At 44.2% G+C, this 19,744-nt stretch overlaps 1 protein-coding gene across 1 annotated transcript in view; it reads left to right on the top strand.

Moving 5' to 3' along the window:
- SLC25A33 (solute carrier family 25 member 33) overlaps positions 1 to 19,744 on the top strand; it is a 42,926-nt gene that overhangs the window by 6,141 nt on the left and 17,041 nt on the right. The window contains exon 2 of the mRNA XM_034954819.3: positions 7,975 to 8,154. Within this exon, the coding sequence (XP_034810710.1) occupies positions 7,975 to 8,154 (180 nt within the window). The remainder of the gene's footprint in view (positions 1 to 7,974; positions 8,155 to 19,744) is intronic.

Below are 19,744 nucleotides of genomic sequence, written 5' to 3'. Positions count from 1 at the left end.
AGCTAATTTTTTTTTGTATATTTAGTAGAGATGGGGTTTCACCATCTTGGCCAGGCTGGTCTTGAACTCCTGATCTCGTGATCCACCCGCCTGGGACTCCCAAAGTGCTGGGATTACAGGCGTGAGCCACCGCGCCCAGCCAATCCCAGCACTTTAAAAGGAGGCCGAGGCAGGTGGATCACTTGAGGTCAGGAGTTCAAGACCAGCCTGGCAACATGGTGAAATCCCATCTCTACTAAAAATAAAAAAGAATTTAGCTGGGCATGGTGGCGCAGGCCTGTAATCTCAGCTACTTGGGAGGCTGAGGCAGGAGAATCACTTGAACCCGGGAGGCGGAGCTTGCAGTGAGCCGAGATCGCGCCACTGCACTCCAGCCTGGGCAACAGAGCGAGACTCCGTCTAAAAAAACAGAAAAGGAATACATAGTTGAAAACAGAAAAGGTGCAGAAAAAATTCAATTAGTAGTTTCTTTTTAGAAAATTAGGCAAATAGACTTCAAAGAGCATCCCTCATGACTGCTTTTAGACATGTAGTTTAACAATTGTTCCTAGCTTTCCTCCACTGGATTCAAATCCTTCAGATGTTTGCTGTGAATGGAATATCCCACAGAGAATTTTTTTTTTTTTTTTTTTGAAACGGAGTCTCGCTCTGTCGCCCAGGCTGGAGCGCAGTGGTGCGATCTCGGCTCACTGCAAACTCCATCTCCCGGGTTCACGCCATTCTCCTGCTTCAGCCTCCCGAGTAGCTGGGACTATAGGCACCCGCCACCACACCCGGCTCATTTTTTGTATTTTTAGTAGAGACAGGGTTTCACCGTGTTAGCCAGGATGGTCTCGATCTCCTGACCTCGTGATCCGCCCTCCTCAGCCTCCCAAAGTGCTGGGATTACAGGCGTGAACCACCGCACCTTGCCCCACAGAGAATTTTCTCTGCACTTTGGCATCAGTGACTGACTAGAACAGTATTACCTTAGGAGCAAAATTAAATTAATGTCCAGGGTGTTTCCTCAGAACTGTTAAGACAAGCATGAGTCCCAGCTGGCCTTTGGAAGATTATTTATGTTAGTAAAACTCTTAACTGCTTTCTCGAAAAGTTTAGGTATACATTTTTTTTGACTAGGCTCATTTAGGGGGTGTTCAGTTGCAAGTAATAGAAGATTCAACTTCAAACCGGCTTGCTTATGGGTACAAAAACCTGAACTCTAGAGGGAGCACAGGCTTCTGGTGAGGGCTTAGCTGAGCAGTGCATCAGTGTCACCGGGAGGGGCCCACCCACGCCTGCTTGGCCTCCAGTAACCTGCTTCATTCTAAGGCTGGCCCTGCATAGCCACAGAAGGGCTTCCAGCAGCAGCTCCTGGTATTTCTCCCACCATTAAGCAAGTCTTCAGTGTAATTCTGAATCCACTAGGACATGTACCCCTTGCTCTAAACCAGTCATTGCTCCCAGGGAAATTATGCTGAGTACTTGGGCTGAAATCATATGTCCATCCCTAAACAGATAACAAGGCAAAGTAGATGTTATGATGTGGACATGCTTCAGTGAGTCAGGCCAAAACTAGACATGAGTTCAATCCTGTCCTCTGTGTGACTTAAGAAATTAGGGATCTTGGCCAGGCGCAGTGGCTCATGCCTGTAATCCCAGCACTTTGGGAGGCCAAGGAGGGCAGATCACCTGAGGTCAGGAGTTCAAGACCAGCCTGGCCAACATGGTGAAACCCCATCTCTACTAAAAATACAAAAATTAGCCAAGCATTGTGGCACACATCTGTAATCATAGCTACCCCGGAGGCTGAGGCAGGAGAATTGCTTGAACCCAGGAGGCGGAGGTTGCAGTACGCTGAGATTGCGCCAGCCTGGGCAACAAGAGCAAAACTCTGTCTCAAAAGAAAAAAAAAAAAGGAAATTAGCGATCTTGTTAAGACAGAGGAAGAGAGGGATGGATGCTGGGGAGGCAACCAGCAGTGCCACCAGTCCATTTTACCGTCTTCAAATAGTGCCCATTTTATTGGTCTAGAACAGGGTTTCTCAACTTTGGTTGGATGATTATTTGTCTGTGAGGGATGGGCTGTCTTGTGCATTGTAGGATATTTAGCAGCATCCCAGGCCTCTACCCACTAGATACGAGTAACCCCCTCTCCCCCATTTCAAAACCCAAAATGTCTTGACATTTTGTTACTGGGGTGGGAACAAAATTGCCCCAATTGAGAACTACTGGTTTAGAATAGTGGCCTTCAAACTTTTTTTTTTTAAGTTTTTGTGGGTTTCTTGTTTGTTTTGTTTTGATTTTGTTTTTGTTTTTGTTTTTCCCTTCCTGTCACCCACGCTGGAGTGCAGGGGTATGATCACTGCTCCCTGCAGCCTTGACCTGCCAGGCTCAAGTGATCCTCCCACCTCAGCCTCCAGGGTAGCTGGGTGGCTGAGACTAGAGTAGCTGGGACTACAGGCGCGCACCACCACGCCTAGCTAATTTCTGTAGTTTTTGTAGAGATGGGTTTTCACCATGTTGCCCAAGCTGATCTCAGAACTCCTGGGCTCAAGCAATCTGCCTGCCTTGGCCTCCCAAAGTGCTGGGATTACAGGTTTGAGTCTGTGCCCAGCCATGGCCTTCAAACTTTAATCATACACTGCTATGACTAACATGTTTCTGCATATCTTATGTATAATTATATTACCCTGTTACTTTTATACATACTATAAGACCTATACACAAAATAGAAATTAAATGGGCTGGGCGCGGTGGCTCACGCCTATAATCCCAGCACTTTGGGAGGCCCAGGCGGACACATCTCCTGAGGTCAGGAGTTCAAGACCAGCCTGGCCAACATGGTGAAACCCTGTCTCTACTAAAAATACAAAAATTATCTAGGTAGGATGGCGCACACCTGTAATCCCAGGTACTCATGAGGGTAAGGCATGAGAATCACTTGAACCTGGGAGGCAGAGGTTGCAGTGAGCCGAGATCACGCCGCTGCACTCCAGCCTGGGTGACAGAGTGAGACTCTGTCTCAACAACAAAAAGCAAACAAACAAAATAGAAATTAAATGGTGGAGGTTATAAATAAAATGTTATTTCTTTCTGTATGCCAGTAGGTCATGGTGCACATCTCTTAGAGTATGTATCCCAGTTTGGAGATTCCTTGTCTGAAATACTGCTTGCCAGTCAGATTAGTCCATTTTCCAACTATGTGAGGCTAACGCTGCGTCAGCATGTAACTGGCGGTTGAATATGACTTTTCCTACTGTCTGAGCACTGGCTACTGGAGCCCTCAGATGAACCAAGAGGATCCTAGTCTAAGACTTAGGTGGAAGAACCTGCCCTGCTGCCATTGACCAGACTGTCTATGAGAGAAGAACGGTTGTGGGTGTCAACATTGGGGTGTGTGGGCAGAGAGGATTTTACTATTATTGTCTCCAGCTCTGTCCCCGGCCCCTAGTAGGTCTGGGCTACAGATTGAGAGAGCTTGTAAGGCAGGGAGACTGGTAGCTTGCTCTGTGGCCAGATGCCTCCTACAAGTGAGAGGCTGGTGCATTGGCCCAAGCCAGCAGGATGAGAAGGGACTGGGTGGTATGCTTGGGAAGGACACTCAGTGACTCCCACTTTGAGCCAATCTTGTTAACTCCTAGCGGTCCCATTGGCTTGATGTCAAGGAGCATGGGGACCAGAGGAAGGAAAGGCACCTAGTTCTGCCTGCAAGCTCCCCAGGGCAAGCAAGGCAGAAAAGAGATGTGGGAATGAACTGCTGGTGGGATCAATGGGGGGGATGAACTGATGGTGGGATCAATGGGGGGGATGAACTGATGGTGGGATCAATGGGGGGGATGAACTGATGGTGGGATCAGTGCGGGGGATGAACTGCTGATGGGATCAATGGCGGGGATGAACTGATGGTGAGATCAATGGGGGGGATTAACTGATGGTGGGATCAATGGGAGTTCCCAGTGTTGGGGCTCATAGTAGGTTGAATGCCATCTACAATGAAAAAACATTCACCAAGGCCTCCAGTACATCACAAACCTTTTTTTTTTTTTTTTGATACGGAGTCTTGCTCTGTCGCTCAGGCTGGAGTGCAGTTGTGCGAGATCGGCTCACTGTAACCTCCGCCTCCCAGATTCAAGGGATTCTCCTGCCTCAGCCTCCTGAGTACCTGGGATTACAGGCACCTGCCACCACACCCAGCTAATTTTTGTATTTTTAGTAGAGACAGGGTTTCAGCATGTTGGTCAGGCTGGTCTCTAGAACTCCTTATCTCAAGTAATCTGCCCACCTCAGCCTCCCAGAGTGCTGGGATTACAGGTGTGAGCCGCCACGCCCAACATATATATATATTTCTATATATGTATCTTTCTATATATATTTTTTTCTATATACATATATATATATATATTTTTTTTTTTTTTGAGACGGGGTCTCACCCAGGCTGAAGTGCAGTAGTGTCATCTCACCTCACTGCAGCCTTGACCTCCTTGGGTTCAGGTGATCCTCCTAAGTAGCTGGGACTACAGGTGTACACCACCATGCCTGACTAATTTGTTTTTGTTTTTGTAGAGACAGGACTCCAGCCTGGGTAACAGAGAAAGACCTTCTCTCTTTAAAAAAAAAAAAAAAGAGTGTGGCCTGCCACCTTGAAAGAGGTCACTGATTCGCTGTTACTAGGGCATTTGCTTTTTTGGACGAACACACCATCCTTTGATCAGTGGCATAGACTTGGATGACAGTTGGCCAAAGTAATGAGTGCATTTTACTTAGGGAAAAAGCAAAGGTGGTTGACCTGTATGGTATTTGAACTTACTGGCTTTCTGATGAAAGGATTTACCCAGAAGCTCTTTTTCAATGATTTGGAGTTATGTTATCGAACACAAATAGATTTCAGGTATTTCTTTATTTTACTACGTAGCTGGTAAGTTTCTCAGTATCTTTAAATGTTATACTTTTTAGGCATGTGGTTATTATGACAGGTAGGAGTATTTTGTATGAATAGACATGGGTTAGAAAGTTTTTACGTCTATCATTTTTATTTTTATTATTTATTTATTTATTTATTTATTTATTTATTTATTTATTTATTGAGACTGAGTCTTGGCTTTGTCACCCAGGCTGGAGTGCAGTGGTGTGATCTCAGCCCACTGCAACCTCTGCCTCCTGGTCTTAAGCCATCCTCCCACCTCAGTCTCTCGAGTATCGGGACTACAGGCGCACATCACCACACCCAGCTAATTTTTTAATGTGTATTCTTGGTAGAGACAGGGTTTTGACCTGTTGGCCAGGCTGGTCTCCAACTCCTGAGCTCAAGTGGTCCACCCATCTCGGCCTCCTAAAGTGCTAGGATTACAGGCATGAGCTGTCACACCTGGCCACTTCTATCTTTTTAAAAATATTCCTTATTATAGCCTATTTTCTTTAGATATATTCTAGTGCTTGGAGCAAATTACACAAACCAGTATTAAGCTAGGCCCACAACTTGATTAAAAATAAAAATAGGCCAGGTGCGTGGCTCACGCCTGTAATCCCAGCACTTTGGGAGGCCAAGGCAGGTGGATCACGTGAGGTCAGGAGTTGAAGACCAGCCTGGCCAACATGGTGAAACCCTGTCTCTACTAAAAATACAAAAAAATAACAGCTGGGACCTGTAGTCCCAACTACTCAGGAGGCTGAGGCACGACAATTGCTTGAACCCAGGAGGCAGAGGTTGCAGTGAACTGAAATCGCACCACTGCACTCCCAGCCTGGGTGACAGAGTGAAACTGTCCCCCAAAAATAAATAGGTAAATAAATAAAATAAAATAATCCCTCATGGGGATTTTACTTCATTCATTACTTTCAGAGTGTGTGTTAGGTACTAGGTTTGCTTCTAGATTTCCAACATTTGCCTCTAGTGGAGTAGGGAAGCTGCATAAACATTCTATATGTCCAGGCCTGTTTTTCCTTCCTGTCGTTGCTTTTCCCAGGCGGAGATGCTGGTGCCCTATCATTTTTATTGACCCACCTATTTTATGCCAGGTGCCTGCTACGCTCTAGTTGCAAGAATGTACGAACAGCTTTTCTCCAAGGAGCTCCCAGTCTAATGAGAAAGACTTTTTTTCAAATACTTAGAAACCTTGGAAGCCATTTTTGTTGAAATCTCAATTGAATAATTCCTTTGCTTAGTAAACACTGTTTAGGAACTTGTTGAGCCCTGATGCCAGGGATGGAAAGATAAGTAAGGCCCCAGGTCTGAATCTTGAGGAACTCGTCAGATTATAGAGCGATGTTTTCCAGAGTGAGGCCTGTATCATTGGTAGGCATGGGTGAGGATGTGTCTATGGCCCTTGACATTGTTAATTATAACTAGCCCATCAAACATGTTATTTCATTGGTAGAATTGTTTAAGAGATGATGGAAGTAGGTATTTTAGGATAAATAAGTGAGTTGCCTTGAAGAAAAATATTTAAATAGTAATTCAGGTAATATCTTGATATGAATATAAGGGTAATACTCAAATGATTGGCTTAGGGGAACCCTGATCCAGAGAGACAGTGTGAGTAATGAAAACACAGGATTAACTGATAGTTGTGAATGAGGGAAACACAAGGACTTCATTGTTGAAGGTGATTAATCAGATTTTTTTTTTTAAGACAGTCTTGCTCTGTCACCCAGGCTGGAGTGCAGTGACACAATCTTGGCTCACTGCAACCTCTGCCTCCTGCATTCAAGCTATTCTCCTGCCTCAGCCTCCCCAGTAGCTGGAATTACAGGCATTACAGGCATGTGCCACTACACCCGGCTAATTTTTGTATTTTTTTTTTTAGTAGAGATTGGGTTTCACCCTGTTGGCCAGGCTGGTCTCGAACTCCTGGCCTCAAGTAATCCACCTGCCTCAGCCTCCCAGAGTGGTAGTATTACAAGTGTGAGCCACAGTGCCTGGCCGAAAGTAATTAATCAAATTTTAAGAAGGGTCTGTATTGGAGTAAATATTGATTTTCAAAATAGTATCTTCACCTGAATGAACTATTTTGTTTGAATGTGCAGAAATACTTTTCTAGAGTATTCATTGCAGCATGGTAGTGAAATTGGAAATTACATGAATGTCCAACAGTAGGAAATTGGTTAAAATCTTATCAATCGATAAGGCAGAGATAGTATGAAGCCATTGGAAATGATGAAGCAGGTGCATAATTTGCCATAAAAGGGCACTCAGAATACCTAGATACTGGGAAGGGGTTAGGTGAAAATGCCAAGAATGGAAAGCCCCAAAGGATGTGCTAACGTGGGAATAGTAGTTACCCTTTAGCTCTGGGATTTCAACTTTTTTTTTTTTTTGAGATGGAGTCTTGCTCTGTTGCCCAGGCTGGAGTGCAACGGCGAGATCTCCGCTCACTGCAACCTCTGCCTCAGCCTCCTGAGTAGCTGGGATTACAGGCATGCACCACCATGCCCGGCTAATTTTTGTATTTTTAGCAGAGATGGGGTTTTGCCATGTTGGCCTGGCTGGTCTCGAACTCCTGACCTCAGGTGATCCACCTGCCTCGGCCTCCCAAAGTGCTGAGGTTCAACTAATTTTATTAACCTTTGTTGTGTTCCAGTTTTTTTTTGTTGTTTTTTTTTGTTTGTTTGTTTGAGACGGAGTCATGCTCTGTCACTCAGGCTGGAGTGCAGTGGCACAATCGGCTCACTGCAGCCTCTGCCTCCTGGGTTCACGCCATTCTCCTGCCTCAGCCTCCCGAGTAGCTGGGACTACAGGCACCTGCCACCACGCCCAGCTAATTTTTTTCTTTTTTTGTATTTTTAATAGAGACAGGGTTTCACTGTGTTAGCCAGGATGGTCTCGATCTCCTGACCTCGTGATCCGCCCACCTCAGCCTCCCAAAGTGCTGGGATTACAGGCGTGAGCCACCGCGCCCGGCGCGTTCTAGTTTTAAAGAGAGAAAAGCTAAACTTAGCATTCCATTGTGTGGAGAATAGTATAGCTTCTCTGATCTGCTTTGGTTTCCCTTACAGGTGTGGAGGCACAGTTGGTGCTGTTTTCACTTGTCCACTAGAAGTCATTAAGACACGGTTGCAGTCTTCAAGATTAGCTCTCCGGACAGTCTACTATCCTCAGGTTCATCTGGGGACCATTAGTGGAGCTGGAATGGTGAGACCAACATCCGTGACACCTGGACTCTTTCAGGTTCTGAAGTAAGTTCAGTCTTGTCTGCTCCTGCCACCTGCACACCCTGTACCGCCACTGTCAACAGAGAATGTTCATCAAGCTTATCAAATGTGATGTTCTGTTTGCATAGCCTTGGTCCTAACTTAAGAATTAGATTTCTTTACCAATACCTTTGAGCTCTGACCTTGCTCCCCTGGCAGCGGGGGTCCCAGTGTACATGTGACCATCATCCAGGGCAGTTAAAGTAAACCTAGCAAAGCAAACCAAAAATCCACGTGTAAATTGTTGCATCACATCATTGCTCTTGCTCAAAGCTTTTGAGGGAAATGAAGATAAGAGGTGATAGAGTAAAATTTTAAAAATTGCACAACAGAAGAGTTGTGAATATTTTATTTTATTTTATTTTATTTACTTTTTTTGAGACAGAAGAATCTCTCTCTGTCACCCAAGCTGGAGTGCAATGGTGCGATCTTGGCTCGCTGCAGGTGATCTGCCCACCTTGGCCTCCCAAAGTGCTGGTATTACAGGCGTGAGCCACCGCACCCAGCCGTGAATATTTTTAAAAGAAACAAAATGTTTGTTTGTTTGTTTGTTTGTTTTTGAGCTGGAGTTTTGCTCTCGTTGCCCAAACTGGAGTGCAATGGCACAATCTCAGCTCACCGCAACCTCTGCCTCCTGGATTCAAGCGATTCTCCTGCCTCAGCCTCCCGAGTAGCTGGGATTACAGACATGCGCCACCATGCCCGGCTAATTTTGTATTTTTCATAGAGATGGAGTTTCTCCATGTTGGCCAGGCTGGTCCCAAACTCCCAACCTCAGGTGATCCGCCTGCCTCAGCCTCCCAAAGTGCTGGGATTACAGGCGTGAGCCACCACACCGGCTTTTTTTTTTGCTTTTTATTGGGAAATATTTTTAAATGTGTAGAAAAGTTATATTTAATAAAATGGGCTTTAAAATTTGTTTTATACCTTAGCTACCTGCCCATTTTATTATTTTTACTGTAGAAAAAATAATTCATTTGCTTATAAAGTAGCCAAATATTCTTAAGTCAAATTTGGCTTATCAGTCTATGCATAAGGTAAAATCAAATTCAGAAGAGAACTGATTGAATATCTGATTTTTAGCTCAGGACCTTGTACTTTGAGATGCTCTATAATTAATAGTTGAATTTAACTGAGCGTGATATTCAAATCTTTGAAACTGATTCTTGGGCAAGAGTATGTTCAAGAAAGACATTCATCAAGAAAGCTATCAGTGTAGAGATTTATTTGGGAAATGTTAGAAAAAAGTAATAAAATGGAGATGCTCTGTTTTAAAAACAACACATTTAGCACTTTTTTTTTTTTTTTTTTTTTTTGAGATGGAGTCTCACTCTGTCGCCCAGGCTGGAGTGCAGTGGCGCGATCTCCACTCACTGCAAGCTCCGCCTCCTGGGTTCACGCCATTCTCCTGCCTCAGCCTCCTGAGTAGCTGGGACTGCAGGTGCCCGCCATCATACCCAGCTAATTTTTTTGTATTTTTAGTAGAGACGGGGTTTCACCATGTTAGCCAGGATGGTCTCGATTTCCTGACCTCGTGATCCGCCCACCTTGACCTCCCAAAGTGTTGGGATTACAGGCGTGAGCCACCGCGCCCAGCCACATTTAGCACTTTTAGGCACAATTTAGATAAGGCAGGATGAGTTGGAGAGTGCTTAGTTTATTTTTAGGTATGTTTTATTTGTAAAACCCAACTATGAGTCACTCGGGCATTCATGCCAAATGTGTGCAAAGGTACATCTGAGCTTACTGAGCAAAACTGAACAGCAAGACCAGATGCCAGGGACAAGTGAGAGCATCAGAAGCCCAGCGAGGGAACAGGGAGATTGGTGTCCAAGACTCCAGGAGAAATTGGGGTTTTTGTTTGTTTGTTTGTTTTCTTTTTTGAGACAGATTCTCACTCTGTCACCCAAGCTGGAGTGCAATGGTACGATCTCTGCTCACTGAGACCTCTGCCTCCTTGGTTCAAGCGATTCTTCTGCCTCAGCTTCCCGAGTAGCTGGGATCACAGGCATGCACCACGATGCCTGGCTAATTTTTGTATTTTTGGTAGAGACAGAGTTTTACCATGTTGGCCAGGCTGGCCTTGAACTCCTGACCTCAGGAGATCTGCCTGCCTTGGCCTCCCGAAGTACTGGGATTATGGGCGTGAGCCACTGTGTCTGGGTGAGAATCAGGTTTTTTAATTAAATGCTAAGAAAAGGAGTGGAGACACTGGGCAGGAAAGTTGGGGGTGGGTACAGGAGGGACAGAAGCACAGAGATGTGGAGGGACACTTTGCTCTCAGGACAGATCCGAGTCCATGGCCCCCATCAAGATGGGACTGTGAGAACACTCCTCCTGCTTTGCCTTTTCACATGCTTAGGCGGTGCCAGTGTCCCGGGTGACACCTTTCTTCTAAGGAACATGCAGTGCTTTGGACATAAGGAAACTGAGACAGGTAATGTTACTTCAGTAACATTCAAAATGAACTTCCTGTTGCCAAATAATCATGACTAGTGAATTTGGATTTACTGTAACTGGGGAACTGTTACCCAAAAGTGTGGGTGTCAACAGGGCCAAGCTGGAAGGTAAATGGGAATGTTTCTCCATTTTAGGTTTTACAGGATATGTGGGTTGAGTGTCCCTTATCTGAAATGCTTGGGACCAGAAGCAATGCAGATTTCAGATTTTGGAATATTTGCTTCATCATACCAGTTCAGCATCCCCAGTCCAGAAATACAAAATGCTCCAATGGGCATTTCTTTCAGCATCATGTTGTCACTCAAAAAGTTTCTGATTTTAGAACATTTTGGATTCTTATGGCTTTCTAATCTCCAGTAAATCCAGCCCCCCCCATAAGAGATTGTGTGTGTGTCTGTGTGTGTGTGTGTCTGTGTGTCTGTGTGTGTGTGTGTCTGTGTGTGTGTGTGTATCTGTTCCCTCCCCTCAATTAGGGCAATTGTTTAGTAAAATTTAAATCAAAGGAAAAAGGCCACTCCATGTTTTAATACAGGAACAACTTCCACACCACACGAAAGACAAACTATTTTCATTACAGTCCCACCGGCTTCATTGGTTAATACAGCCACAGCTACACAATAATGAGCCATCACTTACATATGAATACTTTAATTAATTAATTAATTTGGGGTTTTTTTGAGACAGAGTTTCACTCTTGTTGCCCAGGCTGGAGTGCAATGGCGCGATCTCGGCACAACCTCCGCCTCCCAGGTTCAAGCGATTCTCCTTCCTCAGCCTCCCAAGTAGCTGGGATTACAGGAATGTGCTACCACACCCGGCTAATTTTGTATTTTTATTAGAGACAGGGATTCTCCATGTTGGTCAGGCTGGTCTCAAACTCCCAACCTCAGGTGATCTGCCCGCCTTGGCCACCCAAAGTGCTGGGATTACAGGCGTGAGCCACTGTGCTCGGCATGAATACTTTTAAATCAGTTTATTTTATTGACATCAAAATATAAACAATGGCGTTAGTAAGTAAAATTTTAGTTATAATGTTTTGTCAGAAAGGTGTTTGTAAAGTGGCACTTTTCACCCAAGAACTATTTTATTTAAGCTTTATTTCCTCAGCTTTATTATATATTTTTAAAATTCTGGGCTGGGCACGGTGGCTCATGCCTGTATTCCTAGCACTTTGAAGGGCCAATGCAAATGGATTGCTTGAGCCCAGGAGTTTGAGACCAGTCTGGGCAATGTGGCGAAATCCCATCTCTACAAAAAATACAAAAAGTTAGCCGGGCATGTTGGCGTGCACCTATAATCCCAGCTACTCAGGAGGCTGAACTTAGGAGTTGAATATAACTGAGCATGATATTCAGATCTCTCAAACTGATTCTTGGGCAAGAGTGTGTTCAAGACACATTTATCAGGAAAGCTACTTATCATTGTAAAAATGTATTTGGGAAATGTTAGAAAAAGACGTAATAAAATGCAGGTGCTCTATTGCAAAAACCACACATTTAGCACTTTTAGGCACAATTTATGTAAGACAGGATGTCCTTGAGCCCAGGAGATCAAGGCTGCAGTGAGCTGTGATTGTGCCACTGTACTCCAGCCTGGGCAATGGAATAAGACCCTGTGTCAAAAAAAAGAAAGATTCTCTTACACAACTATTTAATAACTTTCAAGTAAAGGACTACTTTTAAAAAATTGTGGGTACATAGTAGGTGTATACACTTACGAAGAAAACTCCTTTTACGTGGTAGTATTTCATTGATTTTTCACAACCTTAGCAGATTAGTACTCAGGCGTGACATTACCTCTATTTTAGAGAAGAGGACATGCAGGTTAAGGGCTAAGTGACATGCCCAAAGTCATGTTCAATGTATATCCACCTTGCTTCTAAGAAAGACTTGAAGCTGCTAAAGTAAAGTAAGAAATGAACAAGCCCCAGACACAAGGCTGAGCCTCTGCTGCTTCTCCGCGAAGGCAGCAGCAGTTCCCAGCTCAGAGACTCCTAGGACTGCACCCTCCTGCCTCCGTGGCTATTGCTTCTGTTTCCTTTGCTGTGCTGCAGCCTTACAACCTCTGGCTGTTGGAGGGTCCAGGGCCCAGACCCTGGCCTTCTCTAGCTACTGCCACTCCTGTGGGCGCACTTAGTTTCATGGCTGTAAATACCGTCTGTAAGCTGGCAGCCTTTCTGCTCTGAGCCTCACACGCTCCATCCGGCTGCCTGTTTGACAGCTTGGATGTTTATTAGCCATCCAAGAGTAACATGAGCAAAACAGAACTCCATAAAACCTGCTGCTCCCAGAGTCTTCCCTGTCTCTGTTAGAGGCAGCTCCATCTTTCCAGCTACACAGATCTCAAGCTTCATAGTCATCCTTGGATCTTATTTCTCAGCCCTGAAGCAAATCCTATCAAGTCTACCTTCAAAATAAATACAGAATCTTACCCCTTCTCACTACTTCCTCCACCACTGTCCTGATGGAAGCCACCGTATCTCACCTATATTGGTGCATTCGCTTCCTGACTGCTCTGGCTTGAAAGCTTGCTGCCCTCTACCCTCAGTCTGATCTCAGCAGAGCACCCAGAGAACCCTCTGCTCAGATCCTCTGCTCAGAGTTGCTGTCTCCCTCTGGGTAAGAGCTACAGCTATCCCTGTGGCCTACTAGGTTCTACACGATTCTCACCCTTCCCATTACTTCTGACTTTTCATCTCCTATTTTCCCCTTTGCCTCTCCAGCCTCCTTTTTGTTCCTTTAAAAGGCCAGGAACATTTCCCACCGCAGGGTGTTTGCAGTAGACATTGTCTGCACGGCTGACGTCCGCTGTCATCACCTTGCAGGAAGACCCTACAGTGACCATGCTATTTAAAAGCAAACTCTCCGCAACACTCCAGCCCACCTTCCTGCTTTATATTTTTATCCGTAGCACTTACGTCCATCAACATACAGTGTAGTTTACTTATTTCTATTCTTTTCTCCCTCTTCACCACCCCCTCCAATGGGACTTCTTTGGAGGTAGTGACTTTGGTTTCTTTTAATTACTGAAATCGTCCCCAAGCATCGAGAATGTTGCCTGTCACATAGCAAGCATTCCATACAAATTGAATGCATGAGTTTTGGCATGTCAGGAAGATATTGCATATAAAGGGCTTAACACCCTCCCTCCGTGTAAATAATAAAAGCTGCTGTCATTATAATAGCTACTCTCTGCTTTTAAACACAAGGTTTTTTTTTTTTTTTTTAACCTTAAAGTCTTTTATCTCTTAACAGAGGCAAAAAAAAAAAGGTGGGGGGGAATATCCTATTACATAATTCTCATGTGAAGAAAGCATACTCTTCGGGGGAAATTTGTATCTTTTCCTGTTAATAAGTTCTAAAGGCAGAGTCTGTAACTCAGGACTTACATAAAAACAATATACCAACTTAGGAAGCTTTAGGGAGGCTTAACAGAGGGTGGCTCCTTTTCAGGCTGCTACCATGTGGGTTGAAGCCACCATCCTCTCTCACCTGGATTATTGTACAGCTTTCTGTTTCTTCATTAACCATCCCTAAGCTAACGGCAGTGACGATGGTTTACAGAGAGGGTCCTTATCTAGTAAGTGATCAAACAAGAACAAGGGTACAGGCTTTTGTCTTATCTACAAAGCCCGTGTTACTTTCCTGTTGACATTTTTGGAAGACACTTTGTTATTCAAAAACCATACAAGGCTGGGTGCAGTGGCTCACCCTTGTAATCCCAGCACTTTGGGAGGCCAAGGCAGGTGGATCACCTTAGGTCAGGAGTTAGAGACCAACCTGGCCAACATGGCGAAACCTCGTCTCTACTAAAAATACAAAAACCAGCCGGACATGGCAGCACGTGCCTGTAATCCCAGCTTCTCGGGAGGGTGAGGCAGGAGAATCACTTGAACCTGGGAGGCGGAGGTTGCAGTGAGCCGAGATCACGCCACTGCCTTCCAGCCTGGGCAGCAGAGCGAGACTCCATCTCAAAAAAAAAAAAAGAGAAAAGAAAAAAAACCCATGCAAATAACATGGTCATTCGTTTAAAAGTTGTCTGCTTGTGGCCGAGGCGGGCGGATCACGAGGTCAGGAGATAGAGACTATCCTGGCTAACATGGTGAAACCCTATCTCTACTAAAAATACAAAAAATTAGCCAGGCGTGGCGGTGGGCACCTGTAGTCCCGGCTACTCGGGAGGTTGAGGCAGGAGAATGGCGTGAACCCCGGAGGCGGAGGTTGCAGTGAGCCGAGATCGTGCCACTGCACTCCAGTCTGGGCAACAGCAAGACTCCATCTCAAAAAAAAAGTTGTCTGCTTATTAATAGTCTTACTCATTTGGGGAATACTACTTTAAAAGACTTGTCAGAGAACAGAATTTGTTTATAGAAAGTTTATTTTCAAAATTCAGAGAAAAAAATATTCTCTATTCTGTTAAAGAAAAGTATTCTGTTAAAGAAAAAAATTCTCTATTGAAGAACCTATCTCGAACCTATCTCTTTTTTTTTTTAATAGTTACTTAAAAAGCAAAAAGGCAATATGTTAACAGATTCAGGTATCTGCTATTAAATGTGCCAGAGTAATAAATAGTATATGTATTTCAGGTATTTGCTTTTAAAAAAAATTAAAATCTTCTGGCTTAATATTTTCCAGCAAAGTTCTTACTATTTAAACTGCTGAGACACATTCTTTTTTTTTTTTTTTTTTTTTTTGAGGCAGAGTCTTGCTCTGTCGCCCAGGCTGGAGTGCAGTGGCACCATCTCTGCTCACTGCAACCTCTGCCTCCCAGATTCAAGCGATTCTCCTGCCTCAGCCTCCTGAGTAGCTGGGACCCGCCACCACGCCCGGCTAATTTTTTTTGTATTTTTAGTAGAGACGGGGTTTCAGCGGTATTAGCCAGGATGGTCTCGATCTCCTGGCCTTGTGATCCGCCCGCTTCGGCCTCCCAAAGTGCTGGGATTACAGGCGTGAGCCACCGCGCGCAGCCCTCTTTTTGTTTTTTCAAGTGCCTTTTTCATTGAAAAGTAACGTGTTAGTGATCTCCTATCTTATCTTTTAGGAACCGCAGTGTTCAGATGAGACATTTGTCTTGGATTAGTCTGTGGTATGCATATTATGATATAAAACAGTGAAGAGAATAAAATGCTCCAAACAAGACCCTGATTTTTTTTTTCCATTTTTTTCCTAAATGAAAGTTTGTGACTGCGGGAAAATGAGTCTGGATCCTTCTGGGCTTGATTTTGCAGCTGAAATATACCATTTATAGTAGGATCTTAATTGTTCCAGAAAAGTTTTGTAAACATCAAGCTAGGTTAGAAGTTTGGATTATGTAACAGATTTGGCTTTTTGCCAGCTGTTATTATGTGTAACTATGGAGACCGCCTTTCTTAAGTTCTTAACAGGCCTGAGTCACTTGAGGACACGAGTTCCCTACTGCATTATGGATGAGCGGCTTCAAGCTTCCTGGAGCCAGAGATTCCCTTAATTGTGTTTAAATGACTCCTGAAGCTGAACAGGATACATTAATGGGGACCACAGAGAGGATCTAAACTTTACACAATTTCTTGATACACTTAGCGTTTGAAAATCTTGATTATGTGCTATATTATAAAGTATAGGCCACTTCAAGGTGTTACTTGAGAGAGGTTTTAGTTCAGACAGCTCGATCTTTTAAAAGAGCAATACTGCTTGAACCCTTAAAAGAGCAATACTGTTTGAACCCGGGAGGTGGAGGTTGCAGTGAGCCGAGATCATGCCACTGCACTCGCCTGGCGACAGAGCGAGACTCCCTCTCAAAAAAAAAAAAAAGGGCAATACTCGTGGTTCACGCCTGCAATCCCAGCACTTTGGGAGGCTGAGGTGGGCGGATCACCTGAAGTCAGGAGTTCAAGACCAGCCTGGCCAACATGGTGAAACCCCATCTCTACTAAAAATACAAAAATTAGCCAGGTATGGTGGTGTACACCTGTAATCCCAGCTATCCAGGAGGCTGAGGAAGGAGAATCGCTTGAGCCTGGGAGGCGGAGGCTGCAGTGAGCCGAGATGCAGCCACTGCACTCCAGCCTGGCTGACAGAGCAAGACTCCATCTCAAAAAAAAAAAAAAAAATTAGCAGGACGTGGTGGCTGTTGTCTATAATCTCATCTACTCAGGAGGCTGAGGCAGCAGAATTGCTTGAACCCAGGAGGCAGAGGTTGTATGGGATCACTTAAAAGGGCCTGGGCTTAACACCTGTCAGTAAGGAAAATGATTTGATTAGAAAATAAGACTACTGTCTCTGCATAATATTTTTATGTAATTGAATTATATAAATGGGCCAGGCACAGTGGCTCATGCCTGTAATCTCAACACTTTGGGAGGCCGAGGTGGGCAGATCACTTGAGGTAGGGAGTTCGAAACCAACCTGACCAACATGGAGAAACCCTGTCTCTACTAAAAATACAAAATTAGCTGGGCGTAGTGGCGGGTGCCTGTAATCCCAGCTACTTGGAGACTGAGGCAGGAGAATCACTTGAACCTGGGAGGCAGAGGTTGTGGTGAGCCAAGATTGCGCCATTGCACTCCAGCCTGGGCAACAAGAGCAAAAACTCCGTTTCAAAAAAAAAAAAATTATATAAATTGAACTAAGGTCTGACTTACTACTTTTTAAAATAATAGCTTTTTTTTTTTTTTTTTTTTTTTTTTTTTTTTTGAGGCAGAATCTCGCTCTGTCACCCAGGCTGGAGTGCAGTGGCGCAATCTCGGCTCACTGCAAGCTCCACCTCCTGGGTTCACGCCATTCTCCTGCTTCAGCCTCCCTAGTAGCTGGGACTACAGGCGCCCGCCACCACGCCTGGCTAGTTTTTTTTGTTTGTATTTTTAGTAGAGATGGGGTTTCACTGTGTTAGCCAGGACGGTCTCGATCTCCTGACCTCGTGATCCGCCTGCCTCGGCCTCCCAGAGTGTTGGGATTACAGGCATGAGCCACCGTGCCCGGCCGATTCTTTAGTATTTCAACAAAAGATCATGCCATCTGTGAATAGACATAGTTTTACTTTTTTCTTTCCACTCTTTTTCATCTAATTGCTAGCCTACTACTAGCTCTTGAAGGTACAGATATTCTTTATTTTAAACATCCAAAAATTAGGAGAAGAGAAGCTAAGATTCAAAATTCTATTTACTTTATACATTCAGAGAATCTAGAGCATGAAAAGTTACATAGTGATCTGAGGAAGGAGAGCTGGAAATAGATGAAACTTTAACATTATCCAGTATGCTGTGGACCAGAATGTCAGCTGTACCTCTTTTGCACCAAAAACCAGCTTAATTTGGGAAACTTTCCCTGTGGAGAAAGTGGAAGAGGTAGAAATAGAATTGACAGGATTTACTTTACTATTAACTTTATAGGAACATCTTTTCCATAAAGTGAAAGACCTTTTCATCATACCTTCTGTGTGTTATAATGAAAGTAAAACATTCTATTAACTTTTTTTTTTTCCTTTCTGAGACAGAGTCCTGCTCTGTTGCCCAGGCTGGAGTACAGTGGCATGATCTGGGCTCACTGCAGCCTTTGCCTCCTGTGATCAAGTGATTTCTGGCTAGTTTTTGTATTTTTAGTAGAGACGGGGTTTCACCATGTTGGCCAGGCTGGTCTCGAACCCCTGACCTCAAGTGATCCACCCACTTCGGCCTCCCAATGTGCTAGGATTACAGATGTGAGCCACTGCTCCCAGCCATTCTATTAACTTTTGACTAGCATATGATTATTTGTGAGCTAGATCAACCTTAAGTGCTATCAAATGGATGGTACTACTAGTAAAGAGAAATCCTCTATAAGAAAAAGAGATTAAATTAGAGAAGACCATTATATAACAATGTAAATTCTACTGGATACCATGGAAATTGAACCATTGAAGAGAGTAAATTTAACCAACGTGAATAACTGTGTTGCTGCGGAAAAATGCCTCTAAAGAATGTTCCATACAATCCTTTCAGGATTTTCTGAGTCGCTTTTAATTGGAAACAATATTTAACTTTTTTGTGTGAAAAGCACATTGGCGTGTTTATAGAGAAATCGGAACCCCTTTTATATTGCAGGCGGGAATGTAAGCTGGTGTAACCACTATAGAAAACAGCCTAGTGGTTTCTCAAAAAATTAGGCATAGGATTACCGTGTGATCCAGCAATTCCACTTGGATTCCATAAAAGAATCCAAAGCAAGGACTCAAACAAATATTTGTACACCCATGTTTATAGCAGCACTATATATAATAGCCAAAACGTGGAAGCAACCCAAGTGTCCATCGATGGGTGAATGGATAATAAAATGTGGTGTATACAGCAGTGGAATAATATTCAGCCTTTAAAAAAAAGGAAATTCTGGGTGGGCACAGTGGCTCACGCCTGTAATCCCAGCACTTAGTAAGGCCAAGGTGGGTGGATCACTTGAGGCCAGAAGTTCGAAACCAGCCTGGCCAACATGGTGACACCTCGTCTCTATTTAAAAATATATATATATATATATATACACACACAAAAATTAGCTGAGCGTGGTGGCACTCACCTGTAATCCTAGCTACTGGGAAGGCTGAAGCACAAGAATTGCTTGAACTTAGGAGGTGAAGGTTGCCATGAGCCAAAATCGTCCCACTGCACTCCAGCCTGGGTGATGGAGTAAGACCCTGTCTCAAAAAAGGAATAAAATAAAAAGAAGGAAATTGTGACACATGCTACAACATGGATGAACCTCAAAGACTGAGTGAAATAAGCCAGTCACAAAAAAAGATGTGATGCCACTGATAAGAGATACCTAGAGTTGTCAGATTAGAGACAGTAGAATGGTGACTGCCAGGGCCTGACGGGAGGGAGGGCTAGGGAGCTGGTGCTTAATGAGTGCAAAGGTTCAGTTTGAAAAGATGAAAAGGTTCTGGAGGTAGATGGTGGTGATGGTTGCACAACAGTGTGGATGTACTTAATGTCACTCAACTGTACACTTAAAAATGGTTACAATGTGGCTCACGCCTGTAATCCCAGCACTTTGGGAGGCCTAGGTGGGTGGATCACGAGGTCAGGAGTTCAAGACCATCCTGGCTAACACAGTGAAGCCCTGTGTCTACTAAAAATACAAAAAATTAGCTGGGCGTGGTGGTGGGTGCC

This window comes from Pan paniscus, chromosome 1, assembly GCF_029289425.2.
Source record: "Pan paniscus chromosome 1, NHGRI_mPanPan1-v2.0_pri, whole genome shotgun sequence".
NCBI classification, from domain to species: domain Eukaryota; kingdom Metazoa; phylum Chordata; class Mammalia; order Primates; family Hominidae; genus Pan; species Pan paniscus.
Note: the sequence above shows the minus strand (reverse complement) of the source record. Positions and strands in the feature narration are given on the sequence as shown.